This window comes from Castor canadensis, chromosome 1, assembly GCF_047511655.1.
Source record: "Castor canadensis chromosome 1, mCasCan1.hap1v2, whole genome shotgun sequence".
Taxonomy (NCBI): domain Eukaryota; kingdom Metazoa; phylum Chordata; class Mammalia; order Rodentia; family Castoridae; genus Castor; species Castor canadensis.
The window spans coordinates 52,902,140-52,926,092 of NC_133386.1; the positions used below are offsets into that span (position 1 = coordinate 52,902,140).

At 44.7% G+C, this 23,953-nt stretch overlaps 1 protein-coding gene across 9 annotated transcripts in view; it reads right to left on the minus strand.

Annotated features, from left to right (window-relative positions):
* The window catches only part of LOC109700001 (polyphosphoinositide phosphatase), a 328,419-nt gene that overhangs the window by 195,603 nt on the left and 108,863 nt on the right, over nt 1–23,953 (minus strand). For 3 of the 9 annotated variants that reach the window (XM_074076997.1, XM_074076988.1, XM_074076965.1), the window contains one exon: nt 1,063–3,323. The exons of 2 other annotated variants lie outside the window; for them this stretch is intronic. In XM_074076997.1, the coding sequence (XP_073933098.1) occupies nt 3,146–3,323 (178 nt within the window). In that variant the 3' untranslated portion in view covers nt 1,063–3,145. Of the gene's footprint in view, nt 1–1,062; nt 3,324–23,953 lie in introns of those variants that run through there. 4 more of the 9 variants (XR_012449073.1, XR_012449070.1, XR_012449075.1 and 1 more) reach the window with 4 other exon arrangements.

Sequence of the window (23,953 nt, forward strand, 5' to 3'; positions counted from 1 at the left end):
TCTAAGGTACAATGAGTGGGGGGTGGGGAGCAGGACAAGGGAAGAGAAGACAACTTTGTTTCTAAGTTACAATTCTCATTTTAAAAAGAAATACGGTGATATTTGGGAAATAATGTCTTCTTAGCAGCTAATTATTTCTGCAATTCATCTTGTGGCCACAGTGTCTGTGATTCTTTTCCCTCTCTCCCATCACCCATGCTGTTCATCTTGTTTTTCACTAGCAGCGTGGCTGCTGTCTAGTTTAGCAAATCCTATTTCCCAGCCCTCCTCTTGCTCTATAAACTAATGCAAGTGATTTTGTTCTGTAATTTTCTTTGTGAAAAAATCTTTTTCAAGATCAATTCAGACTATAATTTTTATTTACCAACTGGTTAGCAATTACTTTGGAGTCCTCTCATATAATGTACTGAAGAAATGAGCCTACAAAAATATTTTGTGTGTGGGTACAAGAATTAAGTGACAGCTTAATGTTCTTTATTAGTAAATGGTCCTCCAGTTTCTCAAATGAAAAAGGGGACTCAAGAGTCTACTGAAGAAAGTGGCCATGGGGGACCTATGCCAGCAGCACATCGAAACACATGCAGTTTCCAAAGTAATCCATCACTTCTTCCAGAGGGAGGTAATAAGCCTCAATTTGAAAGAGATCGCACTTTCTTCAGTAGAGATTCATTTAGCCATAACCATCATCAGTTAGTTCTGCTGGTGGTCAGGTCAAAGAAGCGGTTCTTAATGGACAGATGAAAAATGCTGGGGGTGAAGGGGACTACAGAAAAAGAATGGGTCTTTAAAATAATTTTAAAAGAACAAAACATGTGTTCACGTTTTGGGGACATTAGGACCACTTCACCTCCTCTGGCTACTCTAAGCAATTTCATTCTCACCAGCCAACTCCAAAGGCACGTGTGAGGACAACTGACAAACACGTTATTTTCCAAAAAGAGGAAACACTTCTGACTCAGCACCTGGCAAATTCTAGGAAGAAAACTCACAGAGTTGGGTGAAAAAAGCTTTGCTGTGAAACATATAATAAGATAGAGGATGATTCTGACTAAAGTTGGAAACTCATTTTCAAGTGGCAACTCATTTATTCACACTTAGTATTTGAATTTCGAGAAGAATCACTCTTTGATACAAAGATGGACTTCACATAGAATCATTTCAATTTGGATCCACAAAGTCTAACATTACAGTTAAATTATTCTGAGGACAGAGCACACTGAGTTTAGCTTCATGACAAAAGAATGATTTTTCATATCAGAACCATTTGTGCAATAGATGTGTCCAGTCTTCCCAACAGCATCAGACAGGGTGAAAGCTAGAAAAGTCAACCAAAGGGTCTTGAGGTTTCACAAAATGAGACATGACTTCCTCTCCAATAAATTTATACAAAGTGGCTTTAAGAAACCATGTTATCCTCCATCACAAGCAAACACCTAGGAGGACCCCCTGTCATTTAAATGTGAATGCTCTGTTCTTGGGTATTGTTTCATAGGATCTGGTCATTATTTGCTGAGATTTCAGTTTATGAAATTTATGTTTCAAGACTCATGTAGATTGCTTGATTTAAGGAATTAAAATCTGTAATGCCTAGCTGAACTGGGAAGGTGTCTCCTTTTTCAGGGACTAGGGCATGGTAAGTGTAAATACCTGGCCTTGTTCTGAAATGATGCTCAGGTCCCAGGTCCTAGGGTAGCAAGTGGTGGTAACCACACACAATCAATAATTCCTCCCCCACATCCCCCTGCAATACTGGGGTTTGAACTCAGGGCCTCACCCCTGCTAGACAGGCCTTTTCTGCTTTAGTTATTTCCAGGTAAGTTTTCACATTTGCCTAGGCAGGTCTAGACTGTGATCCTCCTACCTACAGCCTCCCATGTAGCTGGAATCATAGGCTTATTTGTTGAGATGAGGTCTCCCTACCTTTTTGCTCAGGCTGACCTTGAACCATGATCCTCCCAATCTTTGCCTTTCAAATAGATGGGATTACAGATGTATACTATCATGCCCAGCCACTCATCAGTGATTTGTTTTTTTTGCAACGCTGGGGCTTGAAGTCAGGACCTTCACCTTCAGCCACTCTGCCAGCCCTTTTTTGTGATGGGTTTTTTGGAGATAGGGTCTCGTGAACTATTTGCCTGGGCTGGCTTCAGACCACGATCCTCCTGATCTCTGCCACCCGAGTAGCTAAGATTTCAGGCACGAGCCACCGGCGCCCAGCCCATAAGTGATCTTTTTAAGCTAACATTTAGTGGCTATTTATTATGTGATAGATACCACACCCCATGCTTTACACATACACCTTATTTACTTGTCTCCACAACTCTCCTCTCCAGACTAGATTAGAAATGGAGGCTGAGAGATACTGAAGTGATGGCTCCAAGTCCATAGCTACTTGTAAGTTATAAGAACGACAGCCACTCCATTTTCTATGACGTGTTAACTTTTAGTGCTTTCACATCTGCATTTGCTTTGTTCACATGTACTTTGTGGTCATTAACCTCTCTCTAGAGTTCAAATGCCATGGCTTCCTTGCTCTCAGTTTGTAGTCTCAGACAGCTAAAGGTGAATTTGAATTAACGACAGAACTGATAGTTCAGATATCATCTTGTTACATCAAAATCAGGTTAACTCTTAGGAGGACAAGGCACTTGCCTTAAATCAAGAACAGCAGGGTGTTGTAGTAAAAACGCCACTGCTGCCACCACCACCATCTACCTCCTGAACTACTGGAGAACACTTTGTTGATATCTGGTCCCTTTTATTTTCTGAAAACCAGGGTTTTCAGGGTAATGAAATTTTTTAGCAAAATGCAAAGTTAGCAGAAAAACAGAATACATTTAAAAAATGGTAATTATAAAGAAAAATACTTTGCCTTTGTTCCTCCCAGGAGAGGAATTTTTAGCTCAATCTGCTTACTATGATATTCCTCGATCTTGCCATAGTGCCTGGCATACAATGGGTGTTCAAAAAATACCTGCAATTTCATAATATAATACTGTCATAGTACATTAAACACATTTCTAAACAAAGTATTTTTAAAATAAAGCAAAGTCAACAGGAGCAACACATTCAGTCATTTCTTTACTACCTGTAGTTTATAATTTGCACGGCATGAAGAAGAGGGAAAGCTTCAAGTGCTCTCTGTTCACAGGTAGCGGTTTCTGATGTACTCTCGGAACATAAAAGTGTCCTCTCTTCCTAGGGGCTGCATGGTACCTTGGCTGGCCTGGATGTGGGCTTGGAAGATCTCTGTGGATTTCCTGTCTACTCTTGGGGGCTGAACTTCGTAGATGTTGTCTTGGGAGAAAGCCGAAATAGGCGTTCTGTAAGAGATGACAGAAGAGGGCTGTGTTAAAGAAACACAGGGTGAGGGCCCCCATGGAGCTGTAGTCTCAAAGCATTTGAGACCTGCTGACCTTGAATGAACAATCCCTGTAGTTCCTGGGGGCTGGCTTCTCTTCTGCATGGGAAATGGAGGACCAGCCTGTGACACTTCCCTGATGCACACACAGGACCAGCCCCTCTCTGTTCCCAGCCCTGTGTGGGGTGATGTTTGTGTGTCTATCTGGCTCCACATAAGTGGGCGCAATTTTAGGTGGAGGCTGGACCTATGTTTTGCTTTTCCTCCTGAGAACTCAATGATTTTTGGGTACTCAATAATTTTTTTTTTTAAAGGAAGACTGAGTAGGAATTGTTGCTATCACTAACAATTCCTGCTTCCCATGTTTACTGAGAGGAGTAAATGGGTTTACATCAGAAAAGTATTCACTTAACATGGTGCCTGGCACACCACAAACACTCAGTAAATATGAATTATTGTTAACAATTACAGGTGCATAATTTTTATCTATAATTCTGAAATCCTAAAAGCTTTAACAACTGAAAGTTACTTTGCTCATAAAACCTGACCCAACTGAAACTCATTGATGTTACAGCCTTACCTGAACTAACAATATTTTTCCCACTTCAAGTGTTATGTTTTAGACACAGTATCAGATCTCATAGGGGGTGTTAGTATGAGGTGAATGTACCACTTAGTTCTGTAATTCATGTGGCCTCAGGCTTTTGAATGAGGACCAGGGGATCTGTAATAGGCATCTTCCTTCCTTTCCAGGATGATTTGAAAAGACCCAAGAATCTCTCTATTCAAAAATATCCCTCCATTCCCACCCACACAGCCTACATAGTGTTTGAAATTTCCATCCACCCCTGAGGAACACACTTAGAAGGACCTTGTCAAAATTCAACTTGGTGTCTGACACACCTTCAACTTATGGCAATCTGAACACCCACTACTTATTATACCCTGAGGCGGGGGCAGGTCTGCAAGGGATGAGTCAGCTAACAGTTGGGTTTGATGCACATTGTACACATGCCAGTAGTATGTGCATGCTCACGTGTGTGCCCAGAAAGGTCTATAAGAGGTCACTGAGACTTTGTGAGGGGCTGAGGTCATAATGCCACCACATTCCACCACGTGGCCAAAGGCCCACCCTGTGAGGAGGAGATGGTTCTCCACACTAGGGCACCCAAGATAACCGAGAGGAGAAACCTGGAGGATCTATTTTGCTGGGCTGGGGACTCAGCCTTGCTCATGTGCACCTTATCAGAGGAATCAGAAAGGCATCCTGGAGGTTAAGCTGTTTGGCTAGCTGGGAGAGGCACTGTAGTCTGAGCACAGCTGGACCTCAGGGCCAGGTGGAATGTTAGAAAGTCACTGGACACTTGGAGGTATGGTGACCCATGAGAAACTATACTGGAACCTCCTCTACCCCCCACCACCAAAGAACGCTATCTTCTTAGGATGTGCCACAATTCAATGTATGTTTTTCTTGCTCTCCCAGAAAGCTGTCAAGGTAGCTCACTGTACTTTGCCTTTATCGAAAACACACACAATTCTGGGGTAGCTGGAGACGACATTAAATCATATAAAAATAGAAAGCCAAGCTCAATTATTTTCACCTCAGAGTAACATACTCCAACTTGAATGTGGTATATAGTTGATGAAATACATGTACTCTCATTTTAAAAAGCACTCTAGTGATTTCTTGTAGTCTTATTAAGGCACCTTATTTTAGTAAACAAAAACCGAAGGATAAAGTGATTTGCTTAAAGTTCAAAAACAAAAATAATGACCAAGGTGAAAGAATTCTAAGATACCTGAATCTGTATGTTTCTTCAAAATACTGAGCAGTATTTACTCTAGGGTCTGTGGCTAAACATTATAATGATGAGTCGTTGAGATAATTAATCTATGAACTCTTGGATTTTCCCTCAGAAAAATAGAGCAACTCTAAAGTCATTTACATAATTCAAAGTGAGATGCTAGATTTCTTTAATGGTTGATAATATTTGGGGTCATTTTAACCAGACCATTTAAAAAGGAGGCTCCATTATTGTTTTGAGAGAATGTCATCAAATCAGCATCCACAGCAGCAACTCTTGAAACACACTAGCTACCCTCTCTAGCACCTGCCCCTTTCAAAGCTCTTTACATACATTATCATTCTCAATTTTCACATCCACGGCAGGTAGCACAGGGATTACACACTCCATTACACAGATGAACCGCTTAAAGTCTATTTGTGAAAGAAACTAATGTGCTCTGTTTGCTCTTTGAAATCAGACCTTTGAGCAGAACCCATGTGCAGAAGATGTTTTTGGCAGAAAGCACACCAGACATCCAATGGATGTTCAAAGACACTTCCTGGGAACTAACACTATGTTCAGTCAAGGATGGGAGAATGACAAGTCACCAAGGTATTATTTTACCTTTCATAGCTACAGTCCCAGATGCCTCAGCTGAATACGCTTTTGGACAGGCAGTGGGAGGAAACAGGACCAGAGTGCAATAACCTCCCAATGGTGTATGGCTAGGACAAACACACATGGGACCTCACACAAGCCACTTTCACCCAGGGCCTTGGCTTTCTTATCCTAATTCAACCAGGAGTCCTCATTCTACTTCTCAGAAGCTGTTTCACTGTCATGTGCAGTAATGAATGGGAAGAGATTAGAAACACTGCAAATATGAAATAACAAATATTAGGCTTTGGACTAAGTGGCAAGTGGGCTTAGGGTTCCAATACTACCTTACTATAGCTTCCCAAAAAGTCTATGCAGGGAGTCAGAAAATGCATCAACTCTCCCCTTGGTTTTTTTTACTCTTCTAGACACAAATTCTACACTATGTAACAAACTTGTAATGTAAAATGTTTACTACTAACGGGCTAGAAGGAAGCTCAAGACATTCCCAATATTGTTGGCATAATGAGAAAAAGGAGCAGGAAGAAAGAGACTCAGAAAGAAACTTGTGCTTCATCATGAAATCAGTTACAAGGAGGTCCTCATAGTCTCAGGCATTGGTTCTCAAAGCATGGTCTCAAGACCAGCAGCAGTAACATCACCTCAGCTCACACATTCTCAGCTTCCACTCCAAACCTACCCAGCCAGCATCTTGGGGGTGGGTGGGGACTTGCAAAAGTATTCCAACAAGTCTTCCAGGTGATCCTGACACTTGCTGATGCCTTTGGTCTAAGAAAACCACTGTCGGTTGCGTGGTTAATGAATGTAACATTCTGAAAAAGATCTTATTTGTTGTCAATGCAATACAGCATTGAGCATTTTTAAGCATGAACTTTCTTTTTAAATGATATAATGCTATTAGCTCCTACCTTGGGAAGGCACAATTTAACACTTAATTACAAACACATGAGCCACAATATCAGCTTTTCCATGCATTTCCTAATGAGAGTACACTTCTGATTTTCCCTGTTGATTTAAATATTCCGAAGTGAGAAAGAAATGTAATAAACAGTTGCTGGGCTCTGCTTTGTTTCTGAAGATACTAACTAGAAAAAGAGGGAGGTAAACCCAGGAATGATCCAACACTACATGGAATAGTCTTAGATTAGGTGGCATTTGTTTTTGGATAAAAAAAAACCCCAGTATTTAAGCACTAAATGATGTGGAAATTCTAAGGCACTTTTATTCATTACAATAGAGAAAACCTGTTATACTTGCATGATTAAAGAAAAGCTCTACATTCTTCTCCTGGCCACAACTAAAGGTAATATATTTTGAAGCTTCTGTTCACAGCCCCCAAAGGGCTAAGATTTATTGCCCTCATTCAAATGTCAGTAGTATTTTTAGAGATAAAATATTATAATTACAACGTTATAGGCTCATTTCTTTTTATCTACAGAAGCTAGTTCCATCTTCAAGAGGAGGTCTGTATTTCCCCTCAAGGAATGTTACAGTCTTATTTAGAATAATATATTTGCTAATTCATTTATGGGCTACTTAACACACATTGTGCAGTGCCTTAAACACTGAGCACTGATGACATTTTGCCTTTACTGCAGTTCCCACTTAGAGAAGAGAAGCACTTCAGGCAGGAATTCATTAGACACGCCAGATGTTTTTAAACAAAATCCTTATTGGTGCCCTTTTATGCTCTTTCTTTAGTGTGGCATTACTCACTTGGCTGGTGATTATACGACCATTTCTGATAATAACTGGATCTTTACTTGAATGCAGAACTAATGTTTGAGTTTCCTTTTTAGTTGAATTTCTGTTAAGGTTTTGTTTTTTTTTCTGACTTCCACATACTGAGTAACCAATAAACATATGTTGAATTGACAAGAAAATATTTCACTGGCCAGATTGAAATGTTTTCAGAATTTGGTGATGTCAGGAACATTTGTGGTTGGTGACTGAAATACTACACAATATATGTATAATTTCCATAATTTTATATAGGTGATATAGTCCATGTTAAAATCGTGTACCTTAAAAGATCAGAACACTTCATGTGCAAAGGTTACAAGACACAAGGGATCGACTTGTGTGAGAACCAGAAGGGCCACCAGTATGGCCGAAGTGTGGAGAGCAAAGGTCAGAGAGAGAGGAAGGGAGGACACACAGGGCATGAGAGGAGCCATACAGAGTTGCGTTTTTATTCTAAGGGAAGCAGGAAGCCATGAAGGTTTAAACATACGTGGAAATGACTCTGAACAGACATCACCTCCTTGACTGAGACTTCTCTATTCATTTTGCTGATCAGCCAATTCTGGGTTTTAGATAAGCCCTCTCTGCCCTCCTGCTACAGGGTGTAAATTGGGCTGTCAGAAATTCCAAGACCCAACATTTCCTTGTTTCTACCCCTTAATCTGCTTTCAGGAGTTGGAGCTCAGCGGTAAAAGCCTCCTTCTGTCTGAGGCCTGACAGAGCAGAAGAGAGGCTGAGAACTGATCTCACTACATCTGCAATAAAGATCAGGATGACAGATTTTGAAATTAAAATCCAGACCTCCTTTCCTGCCTCCTTCCACCAAACAAGCAAAGTTAAGCAACAGGCGTTCCATGGTGAATGGCGCTCATCAGATATCTACCTAGATGCGTTTCCTTCATTTGCCAAAGCTACAATTAACCCTAGTTAAGGCTCATCCACCCCCATCCACAGATAGAAAACCAACTCACTCCCCAAAAAATCGTGTACCTTTTCTATAATTGTCATTTTGGCATGTAGCTAAAATCCACACAGCATTTCCAAAAAATTTAGTAACTGTTCTGGTCATAGAATATATTTCCCTTTCCAGTGATCCTTTCTGTCATTATCAAAAACTCCAACTTTTTTCCATAAGATTGCTATTTCTACATCACCAAATGATTCTTTGTTGGTCATAAATGAGTCACACAATCAAGAGAATATTATAGTTGAAGAGGAACTCACCAAAGACATTGATCAACTAACTTATTTGCAGATGATGGTTTAAGGTCATTACTCTTATTCTTTCCTCTATTTTCTGGGAGAAAACTATGGTTCAGGAAAACTGTAATTTTGCTCCACTAAGGCACACTGGTCCTAGTGGAGTAAAACGTCAGCAAATACCTTTTGTTTTTCTGCTTGTTTTAGAATTTCTTCTTTATTACTGTCTATTAATCATAAAAATAATGGGTTTCATTATATCATTTTCACATATGTATATAACGTACTCTGATCATACTCAAGTCCCTATTACCCTCTCTTGTCCTTACTCCCATTGATCCCCTTCCTCTTTCCAAAGAGTTCCTCTTCTACTTTCATGTCTTTTTTTTTTAAGTCTAGATTCTGCATATGAAAGAAAACACGTGATATTTGACCTTCTGAGTCTTGACTTATTTTTTCTTAGGATGATGATCTCCAGTTCTATCCATTTTCCTGCAAATGACATGATTTCATTCTTTTTATGACTGCATAATACTCCACTGGGTATATCTACCACATTTTCTTCATCCACTCATCTGTTGATGGGCAGCTAGGTTGATTCCATAACTTGGCTATTGAATATTTCAATTAACACAGGTATACATGTGTTCTATACTATTCTGACTTAAGATTCCTTCAGGTACATACCCAGGAGTATGAAAGCTGGATCATATGTTAGTTGTATTTTTAAGAATCCATTTCCATAGTGGCCAGACTAATTTATAATCCCATCAACAATGTACCAGGGTTCTCTTCCCCCCCACATCCTTGCCAGCATTTGTTGAGATAGAATCTCAATGTCGTTTTGATTTGCATTTCCCTGATGGCTTAGGGTGTTGCACATTTTTTCATGTATTTCTTGGCCATTTGTGCATCTTCTTTTGAACTGTCTGTTCAATTCATTTGCCCATTTATTGATTGGTTTTATAATATCTGTTAGGAAGTAATAGCCCTTATCATCTAACTGATGGTGGTACAGGCTGTGATAAACATTGCCATGAAATTATTCCTTTCTAGCTTTTAATGTTGCTCAGTGACTTTAGCCCCCAATTTGTGGATGCCATTATAACTTTCTTTTGTCAATGTCCATTGCTTCTCTTTAGTTTCCCGTGAGATTACTTTATCTTCCCAAAAAGCACTAAGACATTGAACTCTACTCTTAAATCTCTTCTACTAAGATGATACAGTAAGAATGTATTTGCTTCTTCTTGTCAAAAAATCGAGACACTATTGTATTTTATCCTACATGCTCTGAGGACCAGTAGATACTTGATTCCAAATGTACCTCCCAAACTACACTTCTCTGATATGTTAGTCATTAGCCACGTGTGGGTGTTTAAATTTGTACTTAAATTGCTTAAAATTAAATAAATTTAAAAATAGTTCTTCAGTAGCACTAGCCACATGCTGAGTGTCAGATGGCCAATGGCCGCCATACTGGACAGTGCAGACATGGGACATTTCTATTTTCATAGAAAATTCTACCTGACAGTGCTAGTCTAGAATGTCTTTTCTGTTACTTTTTTCCTCAGAAATTCTGTGTTCATTTGTTTCTCTAAGCCCATTACCCTAATATATATCTCTGCATAGTGTTCATCCCTATTTAATTCTTTATCATATACTTATAGACATCTCATCTCTTACCTGGTTACTCACTGGCATAGTTAATATGATTCAAAGAATTGTATGCTTGATTCTTCCTTGTTATTTGCTGGCTTTTTAGATAATGAAACGGTTCCCTATTATCCTTCTAAAATGACCTGCTTTTTAAAAATAATACCACCACAAACTAATGACTTTAAACATATTTGAAGAATTTCATTCTACTGCAATCATTACTCTTATTGGAGTTCAAATTGTCCTATCTTTGTCCAATAGGAGGAGCCTGTTCAAGTTCACTCCAGAGTCCTCTTGATACTGATAAAGAAACCCAGAGAAAGATCTGAAGGTAAGCTCCTTCCCCCTGGCCCGGCCAGGTTTCACAGATGTGCTTCCTCCCCCCGCCGGGCCCCGGTTTCACAGATGTGTTAGTGTGGTCTGCTGTAACCTTGAGATAGTGTGATAAGTTGTAACCTCCTAGCAAGAAACTAACTGCCACGTTTGCTTTTGTCCTTCCCACTTGCTTGCTTCCACATTCTGAGGCATAAAAACCCCTGCAGCCTTCAGCTTTGGGGCCGGTGCCATTTTTGGAGAGATCCAGGTGCTGGCCCGCTAGCATAATAAATCTTTCTTTCCTCCAGCCACCTGGGTTTGAGTCTTGTTCTCGCTGGTCTGACATGCCTCCCGCAACATTTTGGAGGCCCTAGTGAGATCAGACCGCCAAGCCCCATTGGGTAATGGGTCCCTGCTCCCAGGTTCTGCAGCCTGTGGGGGTCCCTGGAACCAGGCAGTGCGCGCCCCCGATGTGACTCTGGGGTCTCCTTCCAGACGACTGAAGAAGGCTGAGGAGCCAAGGACTGGGTCGTCAGACTGGTGGAGTGAAACAGAGACCTGTACCAGACATCTGGACCAGGTAGGAAGCCCCGGGGTATTCAGTATAAGGAGCCAGCGTGGACTGATGCTCCTCAGGGGACCAGCTGAACCCTGAAGAGTACTCAGGGTAGCACATTCCCTTCCTCTGTGACTGATGTGATTCCAGTCAACTGGGACTACAGCAGGCCAGGATTTTAGGGGAAAATGAATAGGAACTGATTGTTTTAAACTTTGAGTGAATGGTGTGTGACTGAGTGGCTTGACTCACTTGTGTTTCAAGCTCGAATTTGTGGCTTCATGGCTGGGCACCTCTAAGGTCCCCTAAAGGCTACGGAGTCCGAGTGGGCTTGATCTGAGATTCCACAGCGATTGGCATGGTTTACGGTGGGATCAGACTAGTGTCCAATCGTAAGTCATCCTGATTGGCTGAACCTGCCATCACTGACAAGTCATCCTGATTGGCTGACAAGCCACACCCGACCCCACTGCCTGGGGCTGCAGCCAGATGAGCACCTGTGTGGCCTCTCACTGAGAGGCACCCCCCTCCCTTTGTCTGTCCTGCGACACTGGTAATCACCAGGCACATATAAAATGGGTTCCTCTGGGTCAAAGTGCCCGACGGTGCTCCAGACCATGCTTGCTGACTTTAGGGACGGTTTCTCGGGTGACTATGGAGTGCGGATGAAGCCAGCAAAGCTCCGCACATTATGTGAGGTAGAATGGCCCACCTTCAATGTAGGATGGTCCACAGAAGGCACACTGGACCTAGCCACTATCGCCCATGTGAGAGACACAGTCATTGGGGATCCAGGTCATTCAGACCAGTTTCCTCACATTGACTCCTGGTACATCCTGGCCGCCTGCCCACCTGACTGGCTATGTTTCCATGCACCCTGGAGACACAACTGTTCTTGTTAACGGTAAAGTAAAGGAAAAGAAATTTAAAGTCCACCACACCTCAGAACCTGAGCCACCAGACCTGCCACCACATATTCCTCAGGTGTGCCTTGCAGCTCCGGCCTCCCCGAGACTTGAGTCCAACTGAAAGGACCCCAATGGAAAGGAGGAGGCATCAGAGCCGAACCCCTGCCCATGTCATCCAACAACTTCCTCATTATACCCCCCTTTGCCTTAGATGGCCCTCCCTCATTATACCCCCACTTTGCCTTCAGTGGCCCCGGGGAAAGATAAGAGCCATTGGGGAAGGTCGCTGAACTCTGGGAGGCTAATGAGCAAGGAGGCAGAAACCCCGGCTGCGGCGCTAGATCCCCTGCGCCAGACTCTGGGGCCACCATTACCTCAGGCAGATGGGTCATATGTGGCTGGATCCATGCAAATAAGTGTACTAGCCCTTCACTACCACCGACCTCCTGAACTGGTGGTAGCACACCCCAGCATACTCAGAGGAACCACAGGCTTTTGACCAACATCATACACAGCCACCAATCCTATTGGGATGATGGCCATCAGCTCATGTCTACCCTCTTCACTTCTGATGAGTGCCGGCAAGTATACCAAGCAGCCAGAGCACGGCTAGTTACCCAAGCTCCACCACAGACTGCAAATACAGAGCAAAGGGCAGATGAGAGGATCCTGGACACCAGACCGGGCTGGGATATAAACACTCCTGCCGGGCTCCAATCCATCCAGAGTATGAGACAAGCCAGTGGGCACAAGGAGCAATCAACCTTGCCAGGGTCAGTGAAGTCACACAGAAGCCTGATGATCTGCCTAGCCAATTCTATGACTGGCTATGTGATGCTTATCATTGGTATACTCCCTGAAGCCTCCGAGAACTGGTCTATGATCAACACCGCCTTTGTTCAACAGTCCGCCTCTGATGTTTGCTGAAAACTACAAATATGGAGGGCTTCGCAGGTGCCAATATTGACCAACTCATTATATAGGGGCCAAGGTAGTAGTGAACCGAGAGGAGACAGACACAAGACAGAAAGAAAAATATCTGGAAAAGAAGGCAAAAATCCTGGCTATGGCCCTCAAGGAGGGAGACGGGAAGACTGGAGGCCGGAAGGGAAGCCCTAACAGGAGAGAATGGAGAAATCCTCTGGGAAAAAACCAGTGCACCTACTTTAAGGAGGAGGGACATTGGAAAAATGATGCCCTAAGAAAAAAAGGAAAAAGTAAGAATAACAGTGGCTGTTGTTAAATCCAAGGAAGCCTGCAAACTAGAGACAAATGCAGCCTGGGGAAACGAGTCTGACTGGGAGCGACTGGGCACCCTTTTGATCAGCCCTCAGGAGCCCACGGTCAAGACTGACATTGAAGGCCACCACATAGACTTCGTTCTGGACACTTGGGAGGCCATTTCCACCATGACCACACCAACTGGTCGGCTCACCAAGGACTCAATCACCATTAGAGGGGCCACTGGAAACACCAAGAAGCACCAATTCTGGAACCCCAAGAATGCATGGTCAGCAGACACCAGGTCAAGCACAGGTTTCTGTACATGCCAGAAACTCCAGGCCCCTTTCTGGGAAGAGATTTACTTTCTAAACCAGATCTATGGATCTGGGACCCCTGATGTTAGCATCCTGCCAGTGTTAACCTTGGAGGTCAGTCTTGAAGAAGAGCGGCACATACACACCCCAGGGACAATAAACCCATCCATCCTCAGCCATTCCTAGATCACCTCATGAAGTGGTTCCTGGGCATTTGGGATGGGCAAATCAGGCTAGCAACAGGACATCCCCCAGTACTGGTCACTGTCAAACCAGGAGTTAACCCGGTGTGTCAAAAACAATATCCAGTACCTCTAGAGGCCTGGAAGGGAATCGCACCACACACTCAATGCCTATGAGACTAGGGAATCCTGAGGGAAGTGCAATTGACCTGGAACACCCCTTTAGTCCCTGTCAGAAAGCCAGGGTTCAATGATTACTGACTAGGCCAAGACCTGCACTGGGTGAACGAGGCAACAGAGACTCTTCATCCTGTCGTCCCCAACCCATATACTCTGCTAAGTTTGATTCCTCCCACCGCTAAGGCATTCACATGTCTGGACCTTAAGGACGCCTCTTCTGCCTGTGACTTGCGAAAGCTAGCAGCCCCTGTTCGCATTCGAATGGGAGGACCCTGACACTGAAGCAAAAGGACATTTAACCTGGAGTATGCTTCCAAAGGGCTTCAAAAATTTGCCCAACCAGGACCAGCCATTGAAACTGACCTTGACCCGAGGGAGTGCTGATGAAGCCCCAGACAGACCTACTGATTCTACTAACAGCTGTAATAATAATAAATGACTCACAAACAAAACCTCCAGATCCAGCTGGGGTCTCTCATAAACTGATGTGGGAGGTCAAACTCTTGGAAGAACAAGAGGGAACTATATTAATTAACTGTACCACCTGTGCTTTGTCAGGCCCTTGTCTTGTCTCCTTTAGGTATTGCCCAGGCCTGGAAGCTGGCAGAAGGGCCCAACTGGGGCCCTCCACCCTGACTTGCTCTGGCCCATCCATAGATCGCCTATCCAATGTGTATGGCTGAGTACCATGGAACTGGGATGACTGTGGGGGGGGCCTTCATGGTCCTTTCTACAACATTGGTCATGTGTTCATTTTGCCTCTCTGGGGGCTTGGAAAAGGCCCCCCCAAAGGCCAGGGTGTCAGTGTCCAGAAGCTATCTTCAAACCTCTTCAACGTGAATGAGCGGTCTAAGGCACAGGGAGCAGGAAGGAAAGGAAAACCTTTTCCAATTAACAACAAATGAACCACAACGATGGGGAACTAGGGTCTTTGGGCTGGGAGCATGCCTTGAAAATCATTGGGGAGACCCTGCAGTTTTAAAGATCCTTAGGCTTGAGATTAAAGCAGCTAACATCTCTCTCTCTCTCTCTCTATCTCTCTCTCTCAGTTAGTAAAGTTAATTCCTTGGACCTCTGGGTACAGGGGCAAATCCTCCCTCCCACCTTGGATGGGACTGATCAGCCCCCGTTACACCCTGACACCCCCTCTCATTAAAATGATAGCTTTGGCAAACAGCAGCCACCAGCTAGTACAATGAGCAGACCCCAAACTAGGCAGAGACTGTTGGATTTGCCTGAGGGCTGGCCAAGTGTCATATGCCGGGGTGGACCTGACTAACATATCCAAGATACATGAGCTGGGCCTGGACAACTCAACCCAAAACGACAATACCTGTCTCACAGGCCCAGTTATTCAAATTTTTGGAGAAACTAAATACTTTGGTAACAAAAAGAATTGCACCAATCTGGTAAAAAGCAGCCAAAGCACCTAATGGGACTTACTTTGCCTGTCAGGGTGGGATTCACACCTGTTACGGGGGAGGAGGGGAAGAGGGGGGCTTGCACCCTAGTTTTCTTAGTCCTGGACCTGGACATACTTCCCGGGACTGAAGTTGCTTGATACCTAACCCAACAAGCTGATGGCCAGACCCATTTCTGACGGGACCCCATCGTCCTCCTGGTACTTCTGGGAGTCACCCTGGCAGGAGCAACAGCTACGGGAGCTACTGCTATTGGCCTCCAACAAGTCCAGCACAGCCAGCTGTCTAAACAAATCCGTGAGGATTTAGGATTAGTACAACAGAGCATCATCACCTTACAGAATCAGTTGGACTCACTGGCAGCTGTAGTCTTACAGAACCATAGAGGCTTAGACCTCATTACTACAGAAAAGGGGGAATTTGCGTGTTTTTAGGGGAAGAATGTTGCTTCTATGCAAACCAGTCAGGGATAGTGAGACAAAATGCATGCCAATTACGAGAAAGGATCAAGGCAAGGGAAGGAAACAAGGAAACATTTTGGAATACAGGATGGAAGAGCTGGGCCTCCTGGACAGCCCCCCTGGTGGGCCCACTTACTATTCTCTTTATGCTATTCTTAGGGCCTTGCATGATAAACCTTCTCACCAGGTTCATTCGCAATTGGATGAATGCCATTAGATTACAATGAGTGAGGCAATATCAAAGACTGCCTCTAGATGCCCCCCCACCCCCGCAAAATGGTCATAAGGGATTATGAAGAGTAAGAGGGAATGTTAAAGAAACCCAGGGAAAGATCTGAAGGCAAGCTCCCTTCCCCGGTCTGCCCAGTTTCACACATGTATTAGTGTGGTGTGGTGTGCTGTAACCTTGAGGTAGTGTGATAAGTTGTAACCTCCTAGGGAGAAGCTAACTGCCACATTTACTTTTGTCCTTCCCACTTGTTTGCTTTCTCAATCTGAGGCATAAAAAGCCTGCAGCCTTGGGCTGTGGGGCCAGTGCCATTTTTGGAGAGATCCAGGTGCTGGCCCAATAGCATAATAAATCTTCCTTTTCTCCAACCACCTGGGTTTGAGTCTCGTTCTCGCTGGTCCAAATTCTTCCCACAACAATAGGACCCTAGTATTCTTCGAAAGCTTTTTTGCTATCTGGATGTCGGAGACAAGGCTCCCTTTGTGAGCCATTCTGTCTTGACCTTGCCCTGGAACATTTTGCGGTTGTTTCTCTTCCTGGGAAATCTTGCATTTCTCCGAACGTCCTGTGTTCATGCAAATAGCCTGTGGTGTCGCACCAACCGCCCAACTTCTCCATCTCCAGCACAAGATGGCGCCGTCCCTGCTTCTCTTCCGGGAGTTTACCTTGGCGCCGGCGCAAATGTGCACCCTATCAGAAGTCCTATAGCAGAACCAGCCAACCAGCCTGCACCTCGTCATACCCCTCACTCCCTCAGCACATAAATACCCCTGTGTGAACAATGAAATTTTGCAGCTTGATCAGAACTCCTGTCTTGTGCTGTCATCCTTCGTGTCTCTTGTCCCTTCGTTCTTCCCCTTCTAGGTTCGCTACCCACGCTGAAGTGTCCTGCAGGACGGGACATCTGGTGCCCAACGTGGCTGTAGCTATTCCTTTGATTGCGGGGAGAACACCGTCCTCCGGGAAGACTTGGCACCAAGCGGAGTTCGCGATCGCCTCGGCAAACGCAACCGAGAGACAGATCCAGGAGGAGAGCGAGGACGGCGAACGGTGAGTGACCCACCGTGGGACAAGCAGTGTCGTCACATGATTTGTTTCTGTCAGGCCTCAAGGAGGCCCTCAAGACGCGAGGGGCGCGTGTTAAGAAAAAGGACTTAAAGTCATTCTTTTCTTACATAGGAGACCTATGTCCTTGGTTTCCTCTTGAAGGAACCATCGATGGTAAAAGACGGCTCCGGGTCGGAGACTGTTTAAAAGACTATTATGAATCTTTCGGCCCTGAAAAGGTCCCAGTAACCACCTTTTCTTATTGGAATCTAATTAATGACATTCTCAAAAGTGCACCCTTTGATAATGGTACTTTAAAGCTTGTTAAACTTGGGCAGGATGCTATGCAAACGGCCTCCCGCCCTCCTTCCCGATGTCCTTCAGTTACTATTGATGTAGATTCTTCACAATCTAGCTCAAAATCTAAGGACCCTATTCCGCCCCAGGACCCAAAAAAAGCCACCCACCTTTATCCAGTTTTAAGCCCTGATGACACCCTAGCTCCCGAGGAACAAGCTTCCCTTGAGGAAGCAGCCGCCCGTTACCATTCAGAGCAATAAGTAATCAGGATACCTGCCAATCTGGACTTCCCTTTAAAGTACAGCCTATGGATGCACCTACAGTATGCCTTCAAGGCATGATGCAAAATAATTCTCATGATATTGACGTTGGGGTTAGTTCTTTTGGAAATTGCTCATCAGTTCTAAATTATTCCTCACCCACCCCAGCTCTTTGTCCCCCCAACGGTACAGTTCTTTTGTGTGGAGGAAACTCAGCCTTCCCCAGGCTTCCAGCAAATTGGACTGGTGGCTGTGTTGTTGCCTTATTACTCCCAGATGTTACTGTTGTCTCAGGAGATGAACCTCTGCCCATTCCTAGCTTAGACACCTTAATTAAAAGACATAAACGGGCAATACAAGCCTTACCGCTCCTTGCCAGCCTTGGAATAACAGCAGCTATAGGCACAGGTACAGCTGGCTTAGGCACGGCTATACGCTCTTACCGTCGCCTATCTCAACAACTTATAGATGATGTACAAACTCTATCTGGAACCATTAAGGATTTACAGGACCAAATAGACTCCCTGGCAGAAGTGGTCCTTCAGAACAGGCGAGGCTTAGATCTGCTAACAGCCAACCAGGGAGGTATCCGCTTGGCCTTAGGGGAAAGATGCTGCTTTTATGCCAATAAATCAGGCATAGTACGCACCAAAATTAAACAGCTTCAAGAAGATTTAGAAAAGAGACGAAGGGAGCTATTTGAAAACCCCCTCTGGACTGGGCTTAATGGAATTCTACCCTACCTTCTTCCACTATTAGGCCCCTTGCTGGGTCTACTTTTAATTGTGATCATAGGGCCCTGCATTATAAACAGGCTGATACAATTTATTAAAGAACAAATCAACACCTTAGCCTCTAAACCTATACAGGTCCATTATCATCGCCTGGATATGGAAGACCGTGCTCCTGAGACCTTCCTTTCAATAGAAACTCGCTAAATGCTCCATCTGGGTTTCCAAATTTTCTCTCTGCCACCCCCTCTTCTTATATAACATTCTTGACCACTCATCGCCCATGGGGCCCTCTTCCGCTGGGCCCCTCCGCTTGGGGGAGGCAGCACCCAGGGAGAGTGATCATAAAGGCTTTTCTAAACGAGGGTGCAGGTAAGACTGCAGGAGGGTGGATCCTAGGATCCCCAGACCCAAGACCTCTGTATGACATGCCCTGGTGCACGGCGGTCGGCATGCTCCTAAAAAATCCGCCTCCTCAAAAAACATGCCGAGGAGATTCTCTTGAGAACTTAGCAAGGACGCTTGCTTACAAAGCAAAAATGATCTCCACCCTGAGGAACTGGGCCTCTGTCATCCCCTCTCAATAAGCCGACATATTCTGGTCATGTTTGTATAAGAATAAGGGGGAAATGTCGGAGACAGGGCTCCCTTTGTGAGCCATTCTGTCTTGACCTTGCCCTGGAACATTTTGCGGTTGTTTGTCTTCCTGGGACATCTTGCATTTCTCCCAACGTCCTGTGTTCATGCAAATAGCAAATAGCCTGCAGTGTCGCACCACCCGCCCAACTTCTCCATCTCCAGCACAAGATGGCGCCATCCCTGCTTCTCTTCCGGGAGTTTACCTCGCCGCCGGCGCGAACGTGCACCCTATCAGAAGTCCTACAGCAGAACCAGCCAACCAGCCTGCACCTCGTCATACCCCTCACTCCCTCAGCACATAAATACCCCTGTGTGAACAATGAAATTTTGCAGCTTGATCAGAACTCCTGTCTTGCTGTCATGCTTCGTGTCTCTTGTCCCTTCATTCTTCCCCTTCTAGGTTGGCTACCCACGCTGAAGTGTCCTGCTGGACGGGACATCTGGATTAACAAGAAGTTCCAGGTTTATTTTGTACATTTTTCCCAGCACAGACATGGAATCAACCACACCTCTCAGAAGCTCTGGTTCCTACTAGTGGGGCATTGGTATTTTAAGACCACAATGTAGGACTAGGAACTCTAATTGTACTGGGGGCCATTGCATGCGTGCACACAGGCGTGTGTGTATGAGAGAGAGAGACAGAGAGAGAGAGAGAGAGAGAGAGAGAGAGAGAGAGAGAATCTTGTAATCCTGTATCTCTAGGACATAGAAGGTATCAGAATTAAAATAGGCCAAATTACTAATTGTCTTCATCCCATATTACACATACAACAGCCTCACACCACTGGTAATAATACCACCCCATTGATGTGAGCTCTCAGAACAGACTTTATCTTTGCAAATTTTCTCCAGATCATCCTATTTTTTTTCCAGAGGTCTACTACATTACATATTGTTTGAACATGTAGTCATGATATATTATCCTCCCTTCCTTTTAACTCTCATTTTAGTTCTATAGGCAACTATAATTTACTATTCATATTAAACTTTATGTCAATGTCTGCGTCAGTTTTCTGTTACTGTTACAAAATACTTGAGATCATTTGCTTATAAAGACAGGGTTATTTTGGCTCACAGGTTTGGAGGTTTCAGTCCATGGTTAGTTGGTTCACTGTTCCCTGGGGAGAGGTAGTACATTATGACAGGACTGCATGGTGGAGGCAGCTGCTCACTTCATTGCAGCTGGGAAGCAAAGAGAGTGATGAAGAGGAGGGGCCAGACTTCCAATATCTCCTTCAAGGGTACAAACAAATGTGCCCTTGCACTAGGCCTTACCTCTGTATGTTTCAACATCTCTCAATAGCATCACCAGGTGGGGACCTAGCCTTTAGCACATGGGCTTTGGGGGGTGGTGTCACTCACCTAAATCATGGAAATGTCTCTAGTCATTTCAGTTGTCTGGATCTCATTCTCCACACAATACTCCCTGGGTTCTTTCTTACTGATAACAAAACCACTTCTACTTTTATACTGAAAAGCTTTGAAAATAATATCCTTGGTCCACATTTTCTTTTCTTGAGAATCTGAAATATATTACTCTATTCCTTTCTCCTGGCCTGAAGTGCTGCATCCAAAAAACCTTATGATAATCTAATATTCTTTATTTTAAAAGTCTTTATGTTTTGATGTCTAAAGGAATTTTTTATTTAAAGTATAGTTAACTTAGGATGCATTCTAGTATTAGTCATTCTAGGTCAACATTCTCAGGTATGTGGTGTGCTCTTTCAATATGTACTTTTGTTTTATTCCAGAAAGGTTTTCTTTGCCTTACTGTTTTTAGTGTTTTTCTATTCCTTTGCTTTGCTCTTTTAAAGACTCCTACTATCCACATTAAATAATCTTTGCCTATTGTTAGTATTTGACCCTTTCTCCTAAATACTCTTTATGCCTTTCTTCATTTTAAAGTTTTATTTTCACTCATTGTGAAACAGTACATTGCACTTTTGACCTCTCTTACTGACTTGTCTCTGGTGTGCTTGTATTGTCTGTAAGGATGCCGTTCTGCTCTGTGTTCTGTTCTTCTGATAACTTTATATGATTCTTTTTGGTTGCTTATTTTGCAAATTTAGTTTTCCTGAGCTTTTAGAAGGAGGTGTAGTTCAGGAAAATATCCCTAACTTCACAAAATGCCTCCTTTGGTTGTAATAAAGAAACCCAGGGGAAAGATCTAAAGACAAGTAAAAACTCCCTCCCCCAACCAGGCCCCATGTTTCAGGCCATTCTGAAAGAAACAGTGGATGTCCTCCACCATAGATGTGCTAGTATGATGTGTTGCAGCCTCCCAGCAAAAGGCTAACCACGATGTCTGCTTTTGTCCTTCCCGCTTGCTTGCTTCCACAGTCTGAAGCATAAAAACCCAACAGCCCTGAGCTAGAAGGCTGGTGCCATTTTGGAGAGATCCAGGCACTGGTCTGCTAGTGTAAATAAATCTTCCTTTCCTCCAACCACCTGGGTTCTTGCTGGTCTGTTATTTTCCCCCAACATTTCTGGAGGCCCTGGAGAGATCAGACTGCTGAGCCCTGTTGGGTAATGGGTCCCTGCTCCCTGGCTCCGCAGCTTGTGGGGGTCCCTGGAACTGGGAAGTGCACACCCCTGACGTGATTCCGGGGTCTCCTTCAAGATGACTGAAGGAGGCTGCAGAGCCTCGGAACAGGCTCTTGGACTGGTGGAGTTCAAACAGAGATCTGTGCTGGATGTCCCGACCAGGTAGGAAGCCCCGCAGCAGTCAGTGTAAGGAGCTGGCGTGGACTGATCCTCCATAGGGGACCAGCTGAACCCTGAAGAATATCCAGGGTGACCCGTCCCTTTCCTCTCTGACTGATCTGATTCTGGTCAACTGGGATTAGAGCAGGCCATGATTTTAGGGGAAATAAATAGGAACTGATTATTTTAAACTCTGAGTGAATGGTGTGTGACTGAGTGGCTTGACTCGCTTGCATTTCAAGCTTGAATTTGTGGCTTCACAGCCGGGGATCTCTAAGGTCCCCTAAAGGCTATGGAGTCCAAGTGAGCTCTGGTGTGATTTCACAGTATTTGGCATACAGTCTATGGTGGGGTGGGACCAGCATTTGATCACCAAGTCACCCGGTTGGGCTGAACCCACTATGGCCAAGCCACACCTGACCCCATCGCCTGGGGTTACAGACGGATGAATATCTGTGTGGTCTCTTGCTGAGAGACATCCCCTTCCCTTTGTCTGTCCTGCGGCATCAATAGTAACCAGGCATATATAAAATGGGTTCCTCTGAGAATCTGAAATAAATCAGATTAAAGCACCTGACAGTGCTCCAGACCATGCTCGCTAACTTTAGGGACGGCTTCTTGGGTAATTATGGAGTCCAGATGAAGCCAGCAAAGCTCCGGACATTTTGTGAACTAGAATGGCCCACTTTCAACGTAGGATGTCCCACAGAGGGCACACTGGACCTAGCCACTATCACCCATGTGAGAGACATAATCATTGGGGATCCAGGTCATCCAGACCACTTTCCTCACATTGACTCCTGGTCCATCCTGGCCGCCCACCCACCTGACTGGTTACATTTTCATGCACCCAGGAGACACACAGCCGTTCTGGTTAATGGCAAAGTACAGGAAAAGAAATTTGAGGTCCACCACACCTCGGAACCTGAGCCACCAGACCAGCCCCCATATGTCCTTCCAGTGAGCCCAGATGCCCCAGCCTCCCTGAGACCTGAGTCCGACTCAGAGGACCCCAACAGAAAGGAGGAGGCATCGGACTTGAACCCCCACCCATGTCATCCAATGGATCCCTCATTATACCCTCCTTTATCTTCTATGGTCCCAGAGAAAGATATGAGTCATTGAGGAAGGTCGCTGAACTCTGGGAAGCTAACAAGCAAGGAGGCAAGAACGCTGGCTGCGATGCTATGCCCCCTCCGCCAGGCTCTGGGCCGTCATTACCCCAGGCTGATGGGTCATATGTGGCTGGACCCATGTAATACATGTACAAGCCCTTCATTACCACCGACCTCCTGGACTGGCAGCAACACACCGCAGCATACACACCCTGGGGGAAAATCTGTGTGCCTGCTGTAAGGAAGAGGGACTTTGGAAAAATGAGTTCCCCAACAAGAAAAAAAAGGAAAAAGAAAGAGTGACAGTGGCTGCTGTTAAATCCAAGGAAGACTGCAACCTACAGACAAACGCAGCCTGGGGAAACGAGTCTGACTGAGGGTGACTGGGCTCCCTTTTGATCAGCCCTCAGGAGCCCACGGTCAAGCATGACATTGAAGGCCACCACATAGACTTCGTTCTGGACACTGGGGCAGCCATTTCCACCGTGACCACACCAACCGGTCGGCTCACCAAGGACTCAATCACCATTAGAGGAGCACCAGTTCTGCAAACCCCAAGAATGCATGGTCAGCAGACACCGGGTCAGGCACCAGTTTCTGTATGTGCCAGAGGCTCCAGGCCCCCTTCTGGGAAGAGACTTACTTTCTAAACCAGGCAACACAGTATCTATGGATCTGGGACCCCCTGATGTTAGCATCCTGCCAGTGTTAACCTTGGAGGTCAGTCTTGAAGAAGAGTGGCACATACACACCCCAGGGACAATAAACCCGTCCATCCTCAACCATTCCTAGATCACCTCATGAACTGGTTCCTGGGTGTTTGGGACCAGGATGGGTGAATTGGGCTAGCACAGGACATCCCCCAGTATTGGTCACTGTCAAACCAGGAGCCATCCTGGTGCATCAAAGACAATATCCAAAAAACTCAACTCAGAAGCTTCTAGACATCATCAATAGCTACAGCAAGGTAGCAGGATATAAAATCAACATAGAAAAATCATTA